Source organism: Salvia hispanica, chromosome 2 (genome assembly GCF_029641045.1).
Source record: "Salvia hispanica isolate PSC_SH4W2 chromosome 2, Shi_PSC_v1, whole genome shotgun sequence".
Taxonomy (NCBI): domain Eukaryota; kingdom Viridiplantae; phylum Streptophyta; class Magnoliopsida; order Lamiales; family Lamiaceae; genus Salvia; species Salvia hispanica.
In genome coordinates this window covers 4,538,878-4,561,156 of record NC_142693.1, presented here as the reverse complement: position 1 = coordinate 4,561,156, position 22,279 = coordinate 4,538,878, and the positions used below count along the sequence as shown (strand labels likewise).

General features: G+C 36.0%; 2 protein-coding genes and 1 pseudogene across 2 annotated transcripts; 1 reads left to right on the top strand and 2 right to left on the bottom strand.

The window, feature by feature from the left end:
• Positions 1–1,232: 1,232 nt before the first annotated feature.
• Positions 1,233–2,034, top strand: LOC148931458 (uncharacterized; annotated as a pseudogene).
• Positions 2,035–3,376: 1,342 nt separating this feature from the next.
• MSH1 (MUTL protein homolog 1) lies at positions 3,377–13,838 on the bottom strand. Its single transcript, XM_048100108.2, has 22 exons — positions 13,600–13,838; positions 12,101–12,230; positions 11,923–12,020; positions 11,397–11,472; positions 11,147–11,266; positions 10,783–10,830; positions 10,546–10,610; positions 10,005–10,090; positions 9,588–9,752; positions 8,948–9,057; positions 8,763–8,868; positions 8,249–8,324; positions 7,969–8,027; positions 7,317–7,384; positions 7,051–7,224; positions 6,734–6,940; positions 6,028–6,284; positions 5,797–5,940; positions 5,321–5,378; positions 4,849–5,148; positions 3,949–4,662; positions 3,377–3,843 (listed from the first exon to the last, which is right to left on the bottom strand). The coding sequence occupies exons 1-22, from the start codon at positions 13,713–13,715 to the stop codon at positions 3,616–3,618; spliced, it is 3,405 nt and encodes a 1,134-aa protein (XP_047956065.1). The 5' UTR covers positions 13,716–13,838; the 3' UTR covers positions 3,377–3,615.
• A 3,302-nt stretch (positions 13,839–17,140) lies between these two features.
• LOC125202783 (uncharacterized) lies at positions 17,141–20,898 on the bottom strand. Its single transcript, XM_048101246.2, has 4 exons — positions 20,391–20,898; positions 18,672–19,166; positions 17,489–17,626; positions 17,141–17,336 (listed from the first exon to the last, which is right to left on the bottom strand). The coding sequence occupies exons 1-4, from the start codon at positions 20,862–20,864 to the stop codon at positions 17,253–17,255; spliced, it is 1,191 nt and encodes a 396-aa protein (XP_047957203.1). The 5' UTR covers positions 20,865–20,898; the 3' UTR covers positions 17,141–17,252.
• Positions 20,899–22,279: the final 1,381 nt, after the last annotated feature.

Sequence of the window (22,279 nt, the reverse complement as noted above, 5' to 3'; positions counted from 1 at the left end):
ACCGAAAGTTCGGTATACCGAAAACTTTGGTAAGGTAAAGGTATGACTTTTTCGCATACCGTATTTACGGTAAGGTATACGGTATAGTGGTTTCGGTAAGGTATATCGTTCCCACCCCTAGACTTGATAACGACCTAACACGCAGATTTACCACCTCTATCTCATATCAACTTGGTGATGATCTTATCCCATCTATATTAGAGTGGATAATTATCCTCCTTTATGAAGCCTTTTAAGGGGGTGATTGACCATTTCTAATATGTTATCATAGCGGACTCAAGTCGATGATGGATTTTTTTTTAGCTCTTATCCACCTAACAAGTCGAAGACCGTGTTCATTCCAGCCCACATCGATGATAGTTTGCTTTATTTCTTGTCTTGCCTACCGTGATGGACGTCTGTGTGTCATTCTGGATGTTCATTACAATCGAAGGTTACATTTTTTAAAATTTATTTATGATAAAACGAAATATGAAATAAATCTACAACATAAATATACCAATAAAAATTTAATTTTCTATCATGGTACATATGTCCTTTGTAACCACATAAAATAGACACAAGTCCAGGCCAGATGACCGAGAAATAATTTCAGCGGCGGAGTCATATGTAATAGATGCTTGGCTATAAACTTTATATTCCCTCCTCCTTAAAAAATAATTATGTTGGTGGATGACAGAGTTTTATGCAAATTTGGTAAAATTTGAGAGAAAAATAGATAAAGTGGGGTTAAATAAGAGAAAGAAAGAGAAAATTTGACTAAAGTGTGGGGAAAAAGATAAAGAGTAAGTAATATATTGGGAAGATTTTCCAATTTTAGTAGTATGAGATTATATTTGATGGACAAGCATAAATTGAAATATAGGACTATTTTTTTTGTTGACGGGAATAGTAGTGTATCCCTAACTATAGGAAACTTACAGAAATATTTTTGAGGAATGTCCCACTAAATTTTAGATGTATAGGAACAAGGATAAAAACTAAAATTATGATTGATTAATAGATAACAAATGTTGCACTACCACATAATGGAAAGTGTTTTGACTTAGCTTAGACTTTTAGTAAAATAATCCGAGTGAAGCAACTGAAATGGATCCAAAATTGATGCAACTCAAACCTCTATGATTTACTAGTCAATAGTTGTATTTACATTTTGTAGACGTCAATTTTCATACTCAGAAAAGATCAACTGATCATCATCTTACTTGCCAACACATTACTTGTGCCAAAATTTCATTGAAATGATCCCTTCATGGAATAATTGAAAGAATAGTTGAGCAAGTTTGATTTTACCGTCGGCCAAGATGTGAAACGAATTGTATCTCGGATCCCACATGAAGTGGAATCATTGTTTAGTTAACAAGAGAGATGTTTGAGGCATGTTAACGGCGATAAGACATCCACATTGGTGAAAAGTGTTATTATCCATGCTACGACATTATACTTGGATCACCACACTGATGTCCAGAGCTTGTCTGAATTCGACATTTCTAGTTTCCATTCACTGTAATTGTAATTCTGTGTCATGCGAGAGTGTCCGAAAATACAAACGATTTTGGTGAGGAAAATGTTGAAGATTCATTTTCATGTCTAAAGTAATTGCGAATCTACTTTGTATGAGAATTGAGGCAAATTTGGAAGCCGTCGTCGAAAGTATGAGGACTGAACAGAACCTTCATGACGTCAATGACAAACTTTGAAGCTCTTAAACATCTAATAGTGAAGCAATGCCCAAAGCTACGATTCGTATTTTAGGAATTGATTCTTCAATGTCTTGCCAACCTGAAGGAACTTATTGTTGAGGATTGTGAAATCATGAAGAAAATAATAAAAGAGGAAAGTAGGAATGTGAAGTGCCAACACAAGCATCGACAACGCCATGTGACAACGCCATGTCAGAATAGGCGATGCAAATTCCAAACATTTTCAAACCATATGGTTTTTCCGGTGAAAGTTACTAAACTTTCCAAACATGAAATTTGTATGACTCCTCAGCAATACTATTCCAAGCTTGACTGCAACACTATGCCTTAGTAGTCAACTTTTGAAGTTGATGAAAATATAAGTAATCATCATTTCTACCTCCTTATGGTTGTTCCGGTGAAAGATACTGAACTTTTCCAAAAATGCAGCATATATCACTATTTACTCAACAATACTAAATTGCAACACCATGCTTTAGTGGTTAACTTTTCAAATTGATGAAAATATAAGTAATCATCATTTCTACCTCCTTGCCTTAACTGAAGTTTTCAACAGTAATGAGTTCAAGCTTCTTCAACTTTTCTACTTTGAGAGAATAATTGACCCGGTTGGGCAAAAGACTCTGGACTCTCTGCCGTTGAGCAACGGCCCTTCCGGGTGGCCCTGTTGCCATAGAGAAAATCACGGGCCAAACACATTGGAACCTCAATGTTTTTGAAATCTTGGCCCGCCTGGGCGACTTTTGAATAAAAAACCCAAAATTCAAAATTAAATATTTTTTCAAAGATTTGTTGGAGCTTGTAAGAAATGGATTGAAAAAGAAATTTGATAGGCTCTATATATACTCCTTTCGTCCCATAGAAATAGGCCATTTGGGGTTATCACGGATTTTAATTTGTAATTGATAAAGTAAGAAAGAAGGAGAAAAATTAATTGAAATTGTATAGTGAATGGTGAGGCCCATGAATGATAAAGTAAAAGAGAATGAGAAAAATGTTATCATAAATGAATATAAACTAATATAGCATATTTCTATGAGACGGAATAATAAGTTTTGCAATTATACCCTTTTTGTTTTAATGTAACTATAATTAACTTGATTCTTTTAAAGTAACTAGAAATGTTCATTACAATCAAAGTTTGAACTTTTTGAAGTTGTATTTACAATAATACAAAAAACAAAGTATAATGAAATAAATGTACAAAATATATACCTATAAAAATTCAATCTTGATTGTATTATTATCTCAGTCCAGATGTCCATTGTAATTACATAGAGACAAGATGTTTGGCTATAAATTTTATACTACAGTACTCCTATCGTCCAGTTTAAAAGTCACATTTTGTCATTTAAGTTCGTCCCACTTTAAGGGTCATATTTAGAATCTACCATAATTGGACATAAAATTTAGCCTCATTATTCATAAAATTTACACTCAAATGTCATTATTTTCATAAAAATAAAACAAAACCAAATTCTAAACATGCAAAAAGTCAAAAGGACTTCATTTTCCACTATCTCACTTCAATTATTACACACTCCAACAATTTCTTAGAACTCGTGCCATAACTAAATCTTACTCCTGTTTAGGAACAGAGAGAGTATATCACTAACTATATTTAAACTTATAAATATTTTTTAAAAATAATCCCACCAAATTTCTGAAATATATGAAGCAGGATAAATTAAATTATGATTGATTAATAGAAGGCATATGTAGTACACCACATGATGAGAAGTGTTGTGACAAAAGTAGCTTAGAACTTTTAGCAAAATAATCAGAGAGTGAAGCAGCTGAAATGGACCAAAATTGCTGCAACTCCATCAACCTCTAAGGTTTACTAGTCAATAGTTGTATTTACATTTTGTAGACATCAATTTCCATACTCAGCAAATATCATCTGCAAATATCATCTGATCATCATCTCGCTTCCTAAAACATCACTAGTGCCAAAGTTTCGATGTTTTCCGTCAGCTAAATTAGTTATCTGGAAACCTTGTGCCGGGAGCTGGTTGATCAAAAGCGTCTCCATTTGACAGGCCACGCTCTTCCCTGCTACCAACATGTAGAGAAACGACGCCTTCTGCATTCCCTCCTTGGAACGATGAGTACGGATCCGACCTTGAAGGTCATCGGTCTGATAAATGAAAAGAGAAAAATCAAGCAAATTTCATGTCACTTTGGAATGGACCACATGAAACTAGATGTTCTGCTCATACAAAAGCATTGGCATAAAAATTACCTCTCCGACGTAGAGCTTTCTGTCAGGTCTAAGCATGATATAAACGCTCGAAGCACCAATGGTGGATGGAGGCGGCTGTTCCTTAGCGCCAATCAAGACACATCTCAATGGTGAAGGCTCCAAGAGATGATGCTTCTTGTACATCTCCATTAAACTCTCCTCACATATGCTAATCACGGCTTTCTCTACTTCCTCTCTCAAAGTCTCAGCAGATCTCACAGACTTCACCGATGGATAAATTTCCATTTCAGGATGACTTGGTCTATTCGTCACCATGTTAGATGTTTCAACAATGGTCGGAGCAAAGAACCGTTCGTCTCTTCTTAACGAGTCTTTTGCATAAACTGCAGCGTATAATTCCTTGGCTCTCTCGATTAATTCACTAGGAACTCCTTCTCTTTGAGCTGTTTCAAACGCAAGACTCTCTCTACAGACCCCATCAATTAATTTCCAAGTGGGCATGGTTTGGTTATTGACATGTTCCGCTCCCATAGCTTTAAACGCGACATTTTTTGTTTTCAATGGTAGATCAAATATTCCGTGAAGATGGGTGGACACGATACCCAGACAACTAACTGCATCAAGGGTTTCAATGACACCACCGGCAATACATGTACCTTTCGCTGTTTCAGTACCTCGGCATATTTCATCAATAAGTACAAGGCTCTTTGAAGTGGCTCTAGTAATAATAGATCGAATCTCTGACATCTCAACCTGAAAAAATCATATTACATACAAATTGAAATCATAAATACTTGAATATGCAAGAACTCCAACATTTAGCCCATCTATCGCCATATTCAGATGTAGGTTCAAGCACCCATAGTCTACATGTATCTTTTTCCATCCAAAAATGCAAAATTTAGTAAAATTCGAGTAAACAAATTGAGCAAGTCCCACCTGAAACGAGCTCTTTCCATCTGCAGGACTGTCGTAGGATTTCATATGAAGCATAATGGCATCGAAGTGAGGAATAATAGCAGATTCAGCTGGGATCATCAGTCCACATATTCCAAGTAGAGCAGCGGCACAAATCGATCTTAGCAGACTTGATTTCCCACCCCCATTAGGTCCTGTTAATAGAAACAATGACTTCATATCAAAAGTATTCCGTACAGCACCACCTTGAGCTGCATCAAACCAATAAGGGGATAATCCGACGAACTTCATCCCCTCAGCTCCATGTATCATTCCTGAATCCTGCATGCATCCGAATTTAAAATACAATCAGAAATACTGAATATCTTGGAGAGTCGGTAGAATATTTGAGACCCGTCAAATGTAGATTTCAACCAACGAACATGCTCTATGAGTAAACAGCAAGAAATCATAACCAGACATGAGTGTATATGACAGTGCTTCAGTAGACTACCTCAGATTTGTGGTGATGAGTGAGAGTAGGAAAAACCCATTTTCTCCTTCTTCCTTCACTGAATAAAAACGACAAATATTCAGACAGCGTGCATGGGAAAATGGAATTAACAATAAAATAAAAAGAGTTAGCATGAAGGAGAAACATATGTAACTGAGAATGATCGACTCTAGTCCACAGATAATGAGGTTGTTCGAGCATATCTACCATGGAACGCTTCTCTATATGTTGTTGAATAAATAATAAAAGAGTGACATGCGGCATATATTGGTACCAAGCTGTAATAGCCATCATCAGTTTGATGGAGAAGCAATCCCATTCTAATACCAATATGTTCAAAAAGTTATATTCCCAGTTTTCTTCGGAGAATGAATCACCAGAAACAAAAGAACATAATAGCTAGAAAAGAGATTCCTAATAGATGGGATATTGAAGGAGAATTCAGCTGTCAAGTCTGAAAGAAGGAAAAAACAAACCTGACATGGCCAAATAGTGCCTTTGCAATGACAAGCAACATTGATGCAAAAACTAGCACATTGATCTTTGTTTGTAGTTCAACAGATAATTCTCTTAAAAGTTCTAAAACTTTTCTTTTTGCCTTGTCACCAGCCTCATGATATCTGATGCAAAAACAGGTAATCGTGAAGTAAAGTGGAGGAAATATTAATCAAATTATAGAAATTATCTTCATGGATGACAACGGTTACCTGGTCAATGCATCCTCCACCTTTATTGTGGTAAACCATTCTTCACCAACTTTTTTGCCTTTGGAATCTAAGGCAGGTCTGAGCTGTTTGATTTTTTCTTCTAATTGGGGATCAGCGTGTACAATTGGAGCAAAACGTTTTCCCTTGAACCAGACAGCTTCATGCTCACGAGCATATAGTATCTCTCCTTTAGGTCCACCAAGAGGAGCCATCACTGCTTTGATTCTTGAAATTATAGGGATGAAGTCTTCTTTAATCTAGGATGCATAGAGCATACTAATTAGCATACAACTTTGAAGTTCATGATTACTATCCATACACAGTTGCACTATTCAATATAAAGAAAGATACTACTGTTCAGATAGCATTGTGGTAATCTCGAAAGAGAAGATCGCTTCTTAATATTTTCATAGATTCAGCCATTCAGGTCAACTTTCTGTTTATCTTCGTTTAGTTATCCTCCTCATGCAATCCACAGGCCACAATTTTTCTTGCATCACAGTACTAATGTTACAAAATCTATTTGTTCAATTATTAATCATATCTTAACAATCATAATTCTCAATCCTACATGTCCCCAATCATACAAATTACTGTGTCCTGCCTATTGGATTATTTTTAAGTGTCTGAGTCATAGGCTCGATGAAGTGGTTACTGCTATCGAATGTATATAATGATCACATAATCTAAAAGAGCTCAGTCTTACAGCAACTGATAGGGCCTTGGCAGCTTCATCTACTTCAGCATATTCTTCTTCTAAATGGATCCTCTTGACACGACCTTTCCAGGAAGACTCCATATCTTCAAAAAACTCATTTGGAATTGTGGTAGATGAGGTTATCTTTTGGTCACTTTCACCATCTAATGAGATAATTTCACCAATTCTAGAAGAAACTGATCTACATTCACTCACCTGGAATGAAAAGAAACATAGCGTAATATTTCCATAAGAAAAAATAGGTAAGCAAAGTGACAAAAGTAATAATCATATGTGATTCACAACAATAAAGAAAAGGCACTTACTAATGTCTCTAATTCAACTTTGAGTCCAGTTGCTACCCATGTAGGATCCATTAACAACTTTAGAATCTCTCTAAGCTCAGAATTTGAATACAGTTGTATTGTGTCATCAAGAACATTTTTTATCTTGCAAAACTCAATATGATTGGTCTCTCTCAACTCAAGCAACTTCACCAACTGCAGATAGAGTTTGTCATTTGACCATTTAGTAATTCAATAGTGAACGGCAAACATAATTCGGCAACTATAAAGTACAAGGCTCAACCAACCTTGGCGGAGGGAACACATGTAAATTCAGGAATGGAGCATGTTATGTTGCTCATCAATTTACAAGCTTCTGTAGGAGAGAAAAAATGTAGAGCAAGAATCAGAAAAATTATGTCGCGGAAAGTAACAATCACAATTAAAAATGCCAGCACACAAGGCCCGCTATGCAAAGAGTCGGTGATCGACTCTTCTCTTGAGCATAAGCACATTACGTTTGACCATGTAAGTTTGATAGAGGCAAACAAATTGCCAGTTTTTATCGTACTAATAAAAAAGTTAAAATTATTTTTATGTTATTTCAATGAAAATTTCTTTCAAATCATATATTAAAGTCCATAAAGAACTTATTAAAAAATTATTTTTAAAACAAAGTATCCGAATACACGAATTTAACTTCTGCTTATTAGAAAACTGCAGGTCAACTTCTTTTCTTTCACTTTTGGGCCATGATCACTTATGATTGTTATTCATAGTGGTTGTAACCTGAACACTGAACTAACTATTGAAACAACCTGGATGCATGATATGTTTAGCTGTTAAATAGAACAGAATTTAGTAGAACAAATGCTAATACTATTGTTTTGAAGCAAATGTAGCAGCAGCCACCATATGTAAATGCTACTGGAAATAAATATTTAGTTTATAATAACTGACCTTGTACTTTTGATGCAATCTCATAGGCAGGAGGGTTCAAAAGAAGATCCCTGATATACCTATAGAAGAACAAGGGTAGGATATGTATCCATGATGAGAGTCAGAATCATATTAAAACAAAATTTCGACATAGTGAAGATATCGTATCTTTCTTTGAAGTGACCTTTTATAATACACAGAAAGAATGGGCGTGGAAATGGGGTGTTTGCTGATACTAATGATGGACTAATAAAATTTGCTAGGTAATGTGAAATAGATCCATAATCAACTTCCCACTCACATGATAGGTAGGCCAACACAACTTGGTGGAAGTAGAACCCTGAGTAAACAGGGAATTCCTTCTGTTGGAATAGCACCTGACAAGATGTGGTACAGAAAAAAAATCATTTACTAAATATCCAGGCATGTATATTCCCTTAAATACGTAAAATGAAATGAAAGCACCAAATTGCTGTCTGTTACATTTTCAATTACAAATGCCCTACAGATGCAATTTTTTTACACTATCACCTGTTTAAAGGAAGTCTATGATTGACAGAGACTTCCAAATTAATATAATCAGTAGCAACAATCAATAGTTTAAATTGGGTTCAAGAAAATGGAGCAGATACCGTGCCATTAAAATTATACTCCCCCGTTTCCTAAAAATAGGAACTTTTGAAATGACGCGGGTTTTAATGCAAAATTGGTAAAGTAAGAGAGACAGAAAGGAAGTTTCTATTTTTTTAAAAATGGACATAAAAAGAAAGAGTTTCTATTTTTAAGAAATGGAGGGAGTATGTAGTTTGTATTACCAATTTGTGTGGCTGTCCCCAGGTACAAAGGACTTGGCCTATTTTCTGGGGCAACCGTAACATTTCTGAATGTTATATTATCTTCAAGGCCATAGAGCTCTTTAACCTGAATAAGTTCAAGCTAATGTCATATACAAATAATACAAGAGGGCACATAAATAAATAAGTAATGCTCAAACTGAGACCTTGTATAAGAGCTCGTTAACTGGATCACCGTTAAACCACTCAAATTGCCTAGCATTACATTCACCCCATAAAAGTCCGCCTTCACCAAATTCTCCCCAGCGACAAGTACCTATACAGTGACATTGGATGTAAAAATATCAAAGACGTGGATTATGAAGAAGTAGCCATCAAAAGAATCAACCTAATTCCGTCACAATCTTCTATTTTCTCCCTTCTCAAAAGGGTATAAACTACATCCTTCATCGAGACGCACAAATATTTAATCAAGTCACTAAGACATAAAAGTGACAATGGCCAATTATGTAGCCACACCCTATTCCAAAGCATGAAGGTGAAAACAGTTACGTATAAGCCATTTCAAGGAAACCCATCTGTGGCATCAGAAAAGATCCAACAGACAACAAAATAAGCTATATTAGAGTAAAACATCATAACCCACCCTACCTTCTTCAAAATATAGTTTTGGGAGTTCAAAACAACCATCTAACTGCTTCTTGAAGAACAGGTTTTACAGTGTCATTTTCAAAGCAAACTTATTTAACTTTAGACAGCTATGACGGATACAAATAGTTCAATGTCTCAATCAACAAATAGCAGTACCCTTCTACCATACCGATGATGACACGTCATATTATAAACCTGAAGAACTGTTCCTCAATGATGTGTGGAGGAACAAATGATGGCATCGACAAGTTCGAAGTTTGGCAACCAATGCTTCTTCTGTCAGATTATCCTCAACAGAATAAGTCTTCATTGTCTCAAGCACCGAAAGCATACAATATCCCTTGGCTGAGCGAGATATCCCTAGAGCGGAAAAAAACATTTCTAGTGAAAAGGAATATAATGGATGGAATTTGAAAACAGTTATGCATCAATGAGATTATCGTTCGGAACGTGTTCCAACTAAATCAATTAGCCAAGAGTTATTTCCTGTTATTTACAGAACATTGGCAACTTAGTTCATCTTTGAATGACAAAGTGAGTGGATTGAACCAAAAGAGAATTCATTAATATGTATTAACAGAAGGTCCTTCACAAGATCCAACTGGCTTTTACCTACTACAGGCATAGGGTCAGGAAAATCCAGATCGTGATTGTCTTCAACAAGCCCAAACACGTAAGGACTACCAGGATGTGCATGCCTGAAACCTCACACCGAGTTAGAACATGTATTCGACTAATTAAGAAATTAGCAAAAATGCACGCCTGATAGACTTTGAAACATAAGCTAAAGAAATAACGAACTAAGAAATAATCATGAGCTTATAATCAGCAGATAGATCAAATCAATTATGAGGAACACTCTCTTGTTGATGTGTCAATTAATTATGAAACTATAGCCACCCATATATGTGTCATGGTTGTTGCATAGCAGCATAAAAAAGGATGAGTAGTTTTTGTTTATAGATAAGTATGGATAAAAACATCTTCATCAAAGTGGTTCTCATCAGTTATCTCATTGTGGTTCTATTCGTTGAGATTCTCCAAATTTCTATAAAAACATGGAATCATACAATCAAGTGTCCTCCAGTCTAACTCAAAGTCAGAGCAACCCTTGAGAAAATTAAATTCACAATCAAGTTTTTAGGTAAATTACCCAGATATAAAACGACTTTTGCGTGTCCGGGCATGAGTTGGACCCTGAACTTCCTCCACTATGCTCTACAAAATGAAAAACAAACCAAGAAAAATATATATATTACTATATAAATCAACTCTGAAACCGATTAATCAGAAGTTATTCTTTTCTCCTTCCACTTGATACACAGAATTGTGTAACATATATTAATTACAATTCGAGACCAAAGCAACTAATTCAGGGCATTGTACTTACAACAGAAAAACCATTACGGGTCAGATCATCCAAAGTCTGTCGTAAATTCTGCAGGAATAATTACGAGCAGCGTCACAAATGGTGTTTTCAAGTAATGATTTAAGTAGTTGTGATAGAGCAAAGAATTTCAATAAAATTTTCCTACCCCAGTAGACAATATATGATAGGTTGCAGAAGATAAAGTAGAAATATAGTTGAGTAAACTAAACAATTAAATAACATAAAATGTAAAGTGGAATTAAAAGACTTTTCCCTGATATCACTGTATCCACTTTTAAATGACAATGGTATAAAATAGTAGCACAGCAAACATGGCTTTGTGTGCCCTTATAAGAGCCAAAATTACACATGGGAAACCACATACCACCACGGGGCAACCTGCCCTAGGTATGCTGTCTGAACGTAAACCACCAAAAGGATTCAATCCAGCATATTCTACTAGGATGCAAGCATCAATACCGATAGCCTCATAAAAATCTCCGACCTTGAATAGAGACAAAAAGTGGTGAGAGTGGATCACAAAAGTCTGTGCTAGCGAAGCATGGTACCAAATTGAGAGATGAAGAGGTGAAACAAAGTATATAAGAAGATTAAGGAAAACCATATAGACATACTCTGCAGAGTAAAACTTCACGCGGAAATTTTGACTTGAATTGCAACATTTCGCAATTAAGATTTCCTTCTTTGAGGCTACAATATAATCAAGAAAGAAATTACCAAATATATTTCATGTCAGTAGTGTCAAGATAGTTGTTTTAAAATTAAATGTTCATTCCTAACACTGATATGCAACAGTAGACAGAATAGTAAATGCAACAATCAAGGAATAATTAGTCTATTCTGCTGTTTCAACATGAGAAAGCACATATTTGATTACATCTTCAGAAGATTGATGAGCACTATGATGCAAAGGTATAAAGAAACATATGAGATGCAAATGCATGTAAAGAAAAATCATAATTCCACATACAGTTGAGTATAGAAAAAGGAGAAGAGTTGTGAAAATAGCACAGTGAGACAATAAAATTCTCTGCTTCACAGAATGTCACATTTTCCATCAGCACAAGAAGATGATATATTGATTGATAAGTAAAAGAATGAGGCATCATGCAATTCCAGCAGACATAGAGAGACGTGTACCTTCCATTCTTTAAGGTACTATCAACACCCAGCAAATTAGTAAATGCCAACCGCTTGACCAGTAGAACAGAAGAAGGCTTTCTGCACATTTCCAGTTTCTGAGACAAGAAACACAATCAATCAAACTTGATGGTTGAATTATATATGGAAAACTAAGAGAAGCCGAGATATATCTAACCTCCTTCCACCAGATAATATGAGCATAATCTTTATCTTCCAATGAAATTTTAGATTCTTTAAGCTTCTTTGAAGTTTTTGTATAATGCTTTCTCTCTTTGAAGCAAAAAATGTGACTGGGCTGTCTAGTACTGTAAGAGAAGAACAGTTATGAAACTAAAACATAGATATCATGTTTTGTAAAAACTCATGCCAGTTTAAAGATATACCACTTTTAAATTTACATATGCATTTCTTATTACCAATATAACACGAAGTTGAATATGATGGAGAAACTGTAAATAATGGATATCAATATTACAACAGCTGGTCCTACAGACTATTAACGACGAGAAATATATGCTACTATGGGATTTTATAGAGTTTACAAGATCAGAAATTTACAACATACGTAAATGTTTTAGAAGTAAATAGTCATAAAAATCAGACTAAAGCTGTTACATCCTAATACATCCCCCTCAAGTTGGTGGTTCCATTCTGAAAAACCAACCTTCATATTGCCTACAATATGATCAGATAATTATCAACATTGGGCACCAGCACCAGCTGGGGAAGAGTAAATGGATCAAAAAATGTGGACGGCAACAAGAAGTACAAGGTGGTGCAAAGAAGATGACCATTGCAGCAGCCAAAGTCCATAATTCAAATAGAAGAGGCGGACAAGTAGAATAAGAAGCAGTCAGGTGGTGCTTCACGCGATAGAAGCAATGGTTGGTTGACTAAGGCGGGACTGAACAATCATATATTCATATTATCGCATTCGTTTGGATCAGCAATAACTGTTGGAACACAATGTGTACCAGCACATAATTCTTAGTGTTGTGGTGCCCAAAGACAAATGTGGCAGCACTGCTGCAGAAGTTGGATGAGAAAGAATAACTGCAACAGAGCTCCATTTACACTACATCCAAATCATCAAATTAGATGATTATACGCTTAGTTACAACTTACAGTGGAAAAAAAACTTAGGACTAGGCCATTTAGGCATGGTTTTCGATTATCCTGCATTTCCTTCCTAGCAAATAATCATATTTACTTCTCTATTTTCACATACATGTCAAATCAAGGGCACACTATATCTTCAGCTTTAACTAACAGAAGCTGAATTCAAGAGGGAGTTGTAAAGCACATGACTTTTTGTCCATCAATCACATCCAGACTATATATTTCTTAACAAAACACTATATATTTCGTTTCATTGTAAATATCTACAAAAACAAGAACAACCATACATTACAATATACTTAACACACTTCCAACAGTATACTTCCCCAAAATAAACAAAACGCGATAAAACCAAACATTGTCTTAGCCTCTACTTTCTACATTTCTCATGTCAATATCAAAACCCAAAAGTAGCAACTCAAATACTCAATTGATAAGAACCGACCGAAAATATAAACAGAATCATTGTTCAATTGAACTCCAGAAGCAGCAATGTCCGCGAAAAACACATAAACGCCAATTTCACATAGAGAGAGAGAGGGAGAGGTGTATTACTGGCGAGGGGAGCCGGCCGTGGGGGAAGGGCGGGAGAGAGAGGGGCTGAAAATGAAGGAGAGAGAGCGCCACCGGTGAACGAAAACGACGGCGTTTCGTGCTGTAAGCCAGTACATCTTTCCCGCCAGGAGAGAAACTGAAGAGTCGAGAGATGTTTTTTGATGAGGTCATGCGGGTTTCGACATTTATTCCAAAGTTACCGCAAAAAGAAGAAACAAACCTATTTTTCGAGCAGCACTTTTGGTGCGGGTACGGTGGTACCTATATATTTTTCAATTTATTCGTGACATTCTCTTTTTGGTAATTCAAATAGATTTCAATTTTATTACATGTCTCTGAATGGACTCTTTTGGTTTAGGGTAGCTACACACGTGACAGTTTTACACACACTCTATAGAATCGGGTTTGAAATCAAGTTTTTTCTACCTCCTTCCCCCAAATATCGGCACATTTTGACCCGGCATATGTTTTAAGAAATATACTGAAAGGTGAGTTTAAAAAGTTGATAGGATGTGTGTCCTACTTTTAAAGTATTAGCTTTATAATAAAATGTGAATAGGAATGACTTAGTGGAATACGAGGTCCACCACCAAAAATGGTAAAAAGTGAAGTGTGTCAAACTTTCAGGGATGGAGGTAGTATTACGTTTTGTTGTCTCTTTTTTCGAGTTAGGTGATATAGCGTAGAGATGTCAAGTGGGCCGGGCCGACCCAGCCCGATCGTGGGCCGACCCCGGCCCGACCCGTTAGTGAAATAGAGCGGGCCTGGGCTGGGCTTGGTGGTTTAATCGGGCTCCAATTGGATTGTTTCCTAAACCCAGGACCGGCCCGGGCTAAGGACCACCTGAAGCCCGGCCCAAGCCCGGGACCGGCCCAGCCCAGTACAATTTCCTTATGTAATTAGTATTAAATCTATTCCATTTGCATACACTTTGTATATATTTTATGAATTCAAAAATAATATGTGAAAATTTCTATAAGATAGATATAAGTATAAAAACATAAAATACTACTTTCCATCGAGTAATTTGGAATAATTGATAAATTCAATTAATTAACCTAAATCAAGACTTACTGCAAATTTTATTTCCATAATTATAAAGATTAGTTGTTAACTAATTGTTCTCTTTCTAGAATAATTGTTATTTTAGATTTAATCATAATTTGCATAATGATAGAAAATAGCGTCTGCCTTATATATATTATATATGTGTACATAAATTATGAAGATTAGATATTGTTGAATATATCTTAAGATCCTTGATTAATTATATTTTGACAATTTTAATAAATTGATGCATTCATTTACTAAACCTAAATTACAATATATAACAAATTTGATATCCATAATTATAGTGATTAGTGGATCCTATTCCTAGAAATAAATTAATTGTGATTTCCATGATTATAGAGATTAATTAGTTTTAGATGATCTAACAAGGTATATTTAGCTTACAAAGTATAATTTAGGTAAGTTGTATGAATTTATAATTTTTTTATATGAATTAGGAATATTATCATTTGTTTTTCATTTACATATATTATCATCTCCTTGATTATAAAAATATGTAAACTAGGCCTAGCCCAGCCCAGCCCACTTGCTAACTGGGCTCGGGCTGGGCTGGGCTCAATATACAAACCAAAACTCAGGCCCAGCCCAGCCCGTTCCAGACATGGGTCTGGGCCGGGCCGGGCCTAAATGTCATCCGGGCCTCACCGGGCCCGGGCCGGCCCAGCCCACTTGACACCTCTAATCTAGCGTTTTGTTTTTTTTTGTACTACATCCGTCCCCCAAATATTGGCATACTTTGACCCGGCACGGATTTTAAGAAATGTAATGGAAAGTTAGTTGAAAAAGTTAGTGGTATGTGGATCCTACTTCTAAAGTATTAGGTTTATAATTTTATAATAAAATGGGAGTGAGAATGAGTTAGTGGAATATGAGGTCCACTACCAAAAATTGTAAAAAGTGAAGTGTATCAAACTTTCAAGGACAGACCGAAATGGTAAACTGTGTCAAACTTTCAGGGACGGAGATAGTTGTAGTTAATGTGCGTCTTACTTTTATATACTAGTTTTATAATAAAATGTGAGTATGAATGTGTTAGTGGAATATAAGGTCCAATGCCAAAAATGGTAAAAAGTAAAATGGGATAAATTATGTGTGATGAACGGAAATAGAAAAATGAACAAACTTTCAGGGACGGAGGGAGTATTAATTGAGCTTTGGATGATGGTATTAGATTTTTTGTTTTTTTCAGATTAATATTAGCTTGGGTTTTGTCATTTTCTTACTGAGGTTTGAATCTATTGTTAGTAATACATGGCCAAACCAAACCGGCCCACTGGTTAACCGCCGGTTTTGAACCGGCGGTTCGGAACCAGAACCGGAACCGGACGACGGATCCGGTTCCAAATCCAGTTACTGTTCGACATACGGTTCAACAAAATTCAAAACCATAACCGGTGGTTAACCGCCGGTTCGCCGGTTAACCGGAAATAAATGGTCATCGCCGGTAGGTTCGTAGGGTTGCAGGGGTAGGGTCGGAAAAGGACGGTTAACCGCCGGTTTTCGGTCAGAAACCGGCGGTTCATGTCGAAAAACCGGCGATTTCTGACACAAAACCGCCGGTTTCCGACGGTTCGGGGGTAGGGTTGCAGGCGTAGGGTTGTAGCGTAGGCCTGAAAAGGTGTCGGAAACCGCCGGTTTTCGGTCAGAAACCGGCGGTTTTCTAACACGAACCGGCGGTTCCGTCAGAAAACCGCCGATTTCTGACTGAAAACCGGCGGTTCCGACCGTTTTCAAAATTTGAATTTCAAAATTTAAATTTAAGTTGAGCTCAAGTCCTTTTCCTTTTTTTTCTTTTTTTTCTAATTGTTTCAACTTTACTTTTAATATGTTTTTTGTAAATTGTAATTTTGTATTTATATTTTAAATTCAAGTGTATAGTTGTATACTTGTATTGTTGTATTTTGTAACTTGTAAGTTGTAACTTGTAATTGTATTGTAGAAATTTACATTCAAAGTTTCAAATCAATAAAATTGTAATTCTTTATCGTTATCAATTTCTCTTTGGATTGTACTATAGAATTTAGAAGTAATAACTATAAGATTAAAAAAAAAAAAAACAAACCGGAACCGGCGAAAAACCGGCAGTTATTAACCGGAACCGGAACCGCCGTGACCGCCAGTTAAACCGGAACCGGAATTGTCGTATCCGGGCCGGTTACGGTTCAAGCATGTCATGAACCGGAACCGCCGGTTCCGAACCGAAACCGGCGGTTTTACGAACCGTGGCCACATCTACAGTTAGTATAAACATATGCATACCTAAATAGTGTGTTGTGGGATAGCACATCGGGGAATATTGGAAATAATTAAAAAAAATGTGGAGAGTTGTTAATCTAAAAAAACTGAAAAATCCGAAGTGAAATACCAAAAGCTATGGAATTTCAAGTGATGTCTGTCAAGAGCAACAAATATACAAATTGGAAGGTTATATGAATAAGAAGAAAAAGCATTAGTAGTACTATTAAATAAAAATAGTCCAATCAAAATTCTTCCAATTTTACAATATCGAACCAAGAAATGCACATTTTCTCGACAAAGTAAACGTAAAATGCTCGTAGCCAAAGAAGATGCCTCTCGCATGGTCACAAAATAGTGCAGAGAGTGCCGGCAACGTTCCCAATGCTGAGTGCTACTTCAAAAGCATCAAGTGCAAGCTTCCATTTGCTCTGAGATGCATCAACAAAGAGCTACTTATTAATCACATAAAGTTGCATATTACCCATATGCATGTACGTTAAATTACATGTATCATAATTTGTCATATCTATAATCTCTCGATCCAAAAAAGTTCAAATTAAAACGAACTAAGTGTACTTACCCAATTTATATTTGATGATGCTGGAACAATTGCATTTTGGGGATGTATGTATGAATTGTATGGAGTCGGGTACGCATTATTCATGTAGATTCCATTATGTTGCAATGGAACTATGGCATTTGTTGGTCTATTCCATGCCTGCACCCACCAACAAGATAACTTACCAACTATATAAGCTTGTTAGTAACATGCATGTTTTATAACTTTTCCAATCAAATTGTGTGTTTGGATCGATATTGTGTCAATATGATAACGAGATAACACAATAAGGCAAAACCTGAACACGATAACAACCAGATTTAAGACATATTGGCAGAACATGACATAATAAAAACAAAATTTCACATGGCGTGTAGTATTTCAGAGTCCGTTTAAAACTAATACTCAAATAAACCACAATTAGTAAACTAAGAATTGAAATGCAATAATTAAGTAATTAAAATAATAATATCAATTATAATAATTACACGAACACAACATGAATCTAGCACATAATTAGGGCTGGGGAAAAATACCGAAAAAAATGATATATCGCTCGTATCGTATTGAAAAATATCAAAAAATTATCGAATTTTCGATATATCGTAATTTTCGATACGATACGATATCGTATCGTAAGTTTTCGATACGATAACGATATGAATTTTCTTATATCGCGATATATCGTTTTATATCGAAAATTTTCGATATATCGATATTTTCGATATATATCGATATTTTATTTTCGATATATATCGATATTTAACGATATATCGGATTTCGGTACGATATATCGAAATATCGATACGATAACGATATGAAATATTTTTATATCGAAAATTCGATATATCGAAATTCGATATATCGAAACTTTCGATACGATAACGATATGAAATTCTTTCATATCGATATTTTCGATACGATACACGATACAACATTTTCGATACGATATATCGTATCGACCCACCCCTGCACATAATTGTATATGCATCGTGTGGAGACAAGGATATCATAAAACCTTTACACTAAACTACATGTTCATGTCATGTTTTTGTGTTGTGTTCGAAATTCATTGTCCTAATTTTTTTCATTAATTACTTCAAATTCTTCCATTTTCATGCAAAAATTACTCATGGATACCCTCGCAACATGATTAATCAATTCTTAGTGAGAGCACATTTTACAACATTAAAATCAACATTACCTCATGAAATGTTACTCCCGACGCCTGTGCAAGCACCGGATCTCTCATAGCCTGCAACAACGTATGATTGTCCAAAAACTGAGCCCGGCCGCCGTGATTATGTCTGCACTTCCCCGCCCGGTAGCAATCCGGGCACAGATCGAACGAGGGTTTAGGATTCTTAAAGCACTCGACACAGGAGAAGAATACTCCGGGGATGAATTTGGAGCAGCCGTCGCAGAAAGGGCGGCCGCTCTTGATGATGTAGTACAACGTCATGACCTCGGAGAAGTCGAGGGTGCCGTTGCCGTCGACGTCGAGCTCGTCGAAGAAACTAGAGTTTTGCATGTAGGCATAGCCTTCGTGCCTCATGAAGGCTAGGAACTCGGACAGATCGACTCGGCCGTCTCCGTCCGAGTCCATGGACCGGTAGAAGTCGTAGGCTAGTGTTTGGACTTGAGGAGAGCCCGCTCGGTAATGGGCTTTTGCGATTTCGCGCAGTTCCTCCATTTCTTTCTGTTCGGTTGGCAACATTAATTAATTAAGAAAGATGAATTGGAAAATCAACAACTAATTAAGGTGCATTGGTAGCTAGGATGTGTGATCCTAGGGTTATTAGTTTAATTGCTTAACTATAGCAAAAAATGGAGTAATGTTTAAGGATAAATTTTAATTAGTTTATACTCCCTCCGTCTGCGAATAGGAGTCCCGTTTTTTTTTCATTTTAGTCCGTCCGCGAATAAGAGTCCTGGTTCACTTTTTCCATAAATGGTAATAGGGTCTCACCTTCCACTAACTCATTCCACTCACATTTCATTTAAAACTAATACTACCTCCGTCCCCCAAAATTTGCTACACTTTGACCCGACACGGGTTTTAAGGAATGTAATGGAAAGTGAGTTGAAAAAATTGGTGGGATGTGGGTCCTACTTTTAAAGTATTAGTTTTATAATAAAATGTGAGTAGGAATGAGTTAGTGGAATATAGGGTCCACTACCAAAAATGGTAAAAGTGAAGTGTATCAAATTTTCAGGGACGGATCGAAATAGTAAACTGTATCAAATTTTTAGGGACGGAGATAGTATATATAAGTGAGACTCATATTCTACTAACTTTTTTCCACCCATTTTTCTTAACATTTTTTAAAATCCGTGCCGCACATGAATGGGACTTCTAATGGCGGACGGAGGGAGTATCAAGATTTGTTTGACTAATGTATAGGTTTCCCCCGGTAGATTTTGACGTAATACTTTATAATTTTGGTGGGAGTGATATTGACAAATTTTATTGAAAACCAGCGAAGAATGACTATTTTTGTCATCAAATGATCAATCATATTAGAATGAGTCACTCACCCTTTAAAAGACCTTATAAGAGGGGGATTATCCATCCTTTAATAGATGAGCTAAGATCGTTACCAAGCCAATGTGGGACAAGATATTAAGAATTTTAACATAATACCTCAAATTTTTTGTATTGACATAATCGACAAAATTCATACATCAATAGAACGAATCTTGTTATAAAACGACCGGAAATTAACTGCAACCTTGACATTTATTGATGGCTATAATTAAACACAGATTCTCAAATTTCAAGCTATAATTAAAAAGAATTTCACAAAGTTTTGAGTAGTATAAAATAAATTAATCAAAATCCAAGATTAGATGTGAAATGTTTAGTAAGTTAGTAACGACTGCAAAAATATCCATCCAGCTTATATAACAAGATCAAGATTACCTTGTTCTGAGTTTTTTCAGCAGCAGCGGTGCGATTCCGGAAGACCATAATGAGAGAGTGATGATCCATCATGTTCTGCACCGAGTGCTCATGCGGCAACTCGGCGCCTCGGCGGTAGCAAGCGCAGCAGAGGTCGTACGTATCGGCGCCTCTTCCCAAGCAAAGCAAGCAGGAGAAGTAGGGCCCCACCAGCAGCTCCCAGCAGCCGCCGCATCTGGCGATGTCCACCTTCTTCTCCATGTAGTGAAGGCACAGAAACTCCTCGAAATCGAGGCTCCCGTCCCCGTTCTCGTCGAGCTTCTTGAACACGGCCTCCGCGCACAGCCACGTGCCCACCGTCTTCTTGAACTCCCTCAGGCTTATCCTCCCGTCGCCGTCGACGTCGAGTTTTGCGAAGGATTGTTTGATCGATTTTTTCTCGGCATCGCTTGCTCTGTCGTAGTAGGATTTCGCAATTTCTCTCATTCCTTCCATCTCTCTCTCTCTCTCTCTCTCTCTCTCAAATGGATGTGTGATGAATATTGAAGAACATTTATGTATAATGTATATTGATCGTCATTTAATGATTCGACTTAATTACTACAAAATTTGGCCACTTGATTGAGTTAGTTAATTTGATGCAACGCGTAGACATTATTGCTCAATGTCCAATTTGTATGGCCAATTTTATGAATTGATGACAGACTGAATTTAATGTAAAACAAAGGCCAAAAGGCTGAAAAACATGATTTTCTTGTGCAGAGGCTGATCTAGAATTTGGAAATGAAAGTTGGAATAGAATATACTCCTTACGTCCCATAGAAATCGATCCTTTAGGGTAAAGACGAGTTTTAATGTGTAATTGATCTAATAAGAGGGAAGGGTAAAAAATAGTTGAAATTGTGTAGTAGATGGTGGGATCATAAATGATAAAGTAAAAGAGAAGAAGAAAAAAGATTATCATAAATGGATATGGACTATTTCTATGGAACAAATGAAAAAGGAAATATGGTTTATTTCTATGAAACGGAAGGAGTATATATTACTAGCCTAATTTAGAGATGGCATGACAATTTTACGTCTAGCTGTCCAGATAAAGGGAAATTACTCGCAGGCCCCTCCTACTCTCTAGTACGCCATTGTCCTTGTAAGACAAAAATATACTGCTTTCGTCTCCCAATATGTGTCGCACTTTAATCAGGTATACAATTTTAAGGAATATAAAGGAAATTAGATTGAAAATTTAGTGCAATGTGAGTTTTACTTTTATACTCCTTAATATTACTAGTATTACACACCATCCATTCACTATTTAAAGAGCCCTTTTGACTTGACACGAATTTTAAGAAATTGTTTGATTTTTATATAAAATGTGAGTGAATTGAGTTAGTGGAATGTGAGACCTACTTATTATTTATGATAAAAATTTAAAATTTTAAAAATAATTTCAATATATGATCGATGATTTTGAGGTGGAAGTCTTTAGCCCCGCACAAAATTGGGAGTCACCGCACCTCTAAATTTGTCGGTTATGTCATTCAATCAAGTTTAGTGGTCCACTTTTTATTTCTCCGATTTCACGTATCGTTTTTATTGAATTTATTGTCGGTTTTGTTATATAAAATTGACTATTAAAGTTGATAGATCTAAAAGTAGGATATATTACAATTTTTTAAAATTTTATTTTGTTTTCTAATAAATACTGTATTACTTAATTATAATATGTTATTTATAATTAATTTTATTTTTATAAGAAATATTAGTACTAATAATATACACTAATTAAGTTAGAATAGAGCTACGTTGAATAAGTCCCAACTCACAAAGAACATGACATTGTCACATTGAATGTCATCCCCACTTATCTTTGATTTTACTTTTTCCGTCATGACATGAGAAAATATGGAGAA

What these genes read in the sequence shown, in the direction of transcription:
- MSH1 (XM_048100108.2), bottom strand. Translation starts at nt 13,715, where the DNA reads ATGTACTGGCTTACAGCACGAAACGCCGTCGTTTTCGTTCACCGGTGG. An exon ending in ATATTATCTGGTGGAAGGAG is followed by an intron (nt 12,021 to 12,100) that starts GTTAGATATATC and finishes TTCTTGTCTCAG; the next exon opens with AAACTGGAAATGTGCAGAAA. An exon ending in AAGTTGAATTAGAGACATTA is followed by an intron (nt 6,941 to 7,050) that starts GTAAGTGCCTTT and finishes TTTTCATTCCAG; the next exon opens with GTGAGTGAATGTAGATCAGT.
- LOC125202783 (XM_048101246.2), bottom strand. Translation starts at nt 20,864, where the DNA reads ATGGAAGGAATGAGAGAAATTGCGAAATCCTACTACGACAGAGCAAGC. An exon ending in CTGAAAAAACTCAGAACAAG is followed by an intron (nt 19,167 to 20,390) that starts GTAATCTTGATC and finishes CCAACCGAACAG; the next exon opens with AAAGAAATGGAGGAACTGCG. An exon ending in CGGGAGTAACATTTCATGAG is followed by an intron (nt 17,627 to 18,671) that starts GTAATGTTGATT and finishes TGGTGGGTGCAG; the next exon opens with GCATGGAATAGACCAACAAA.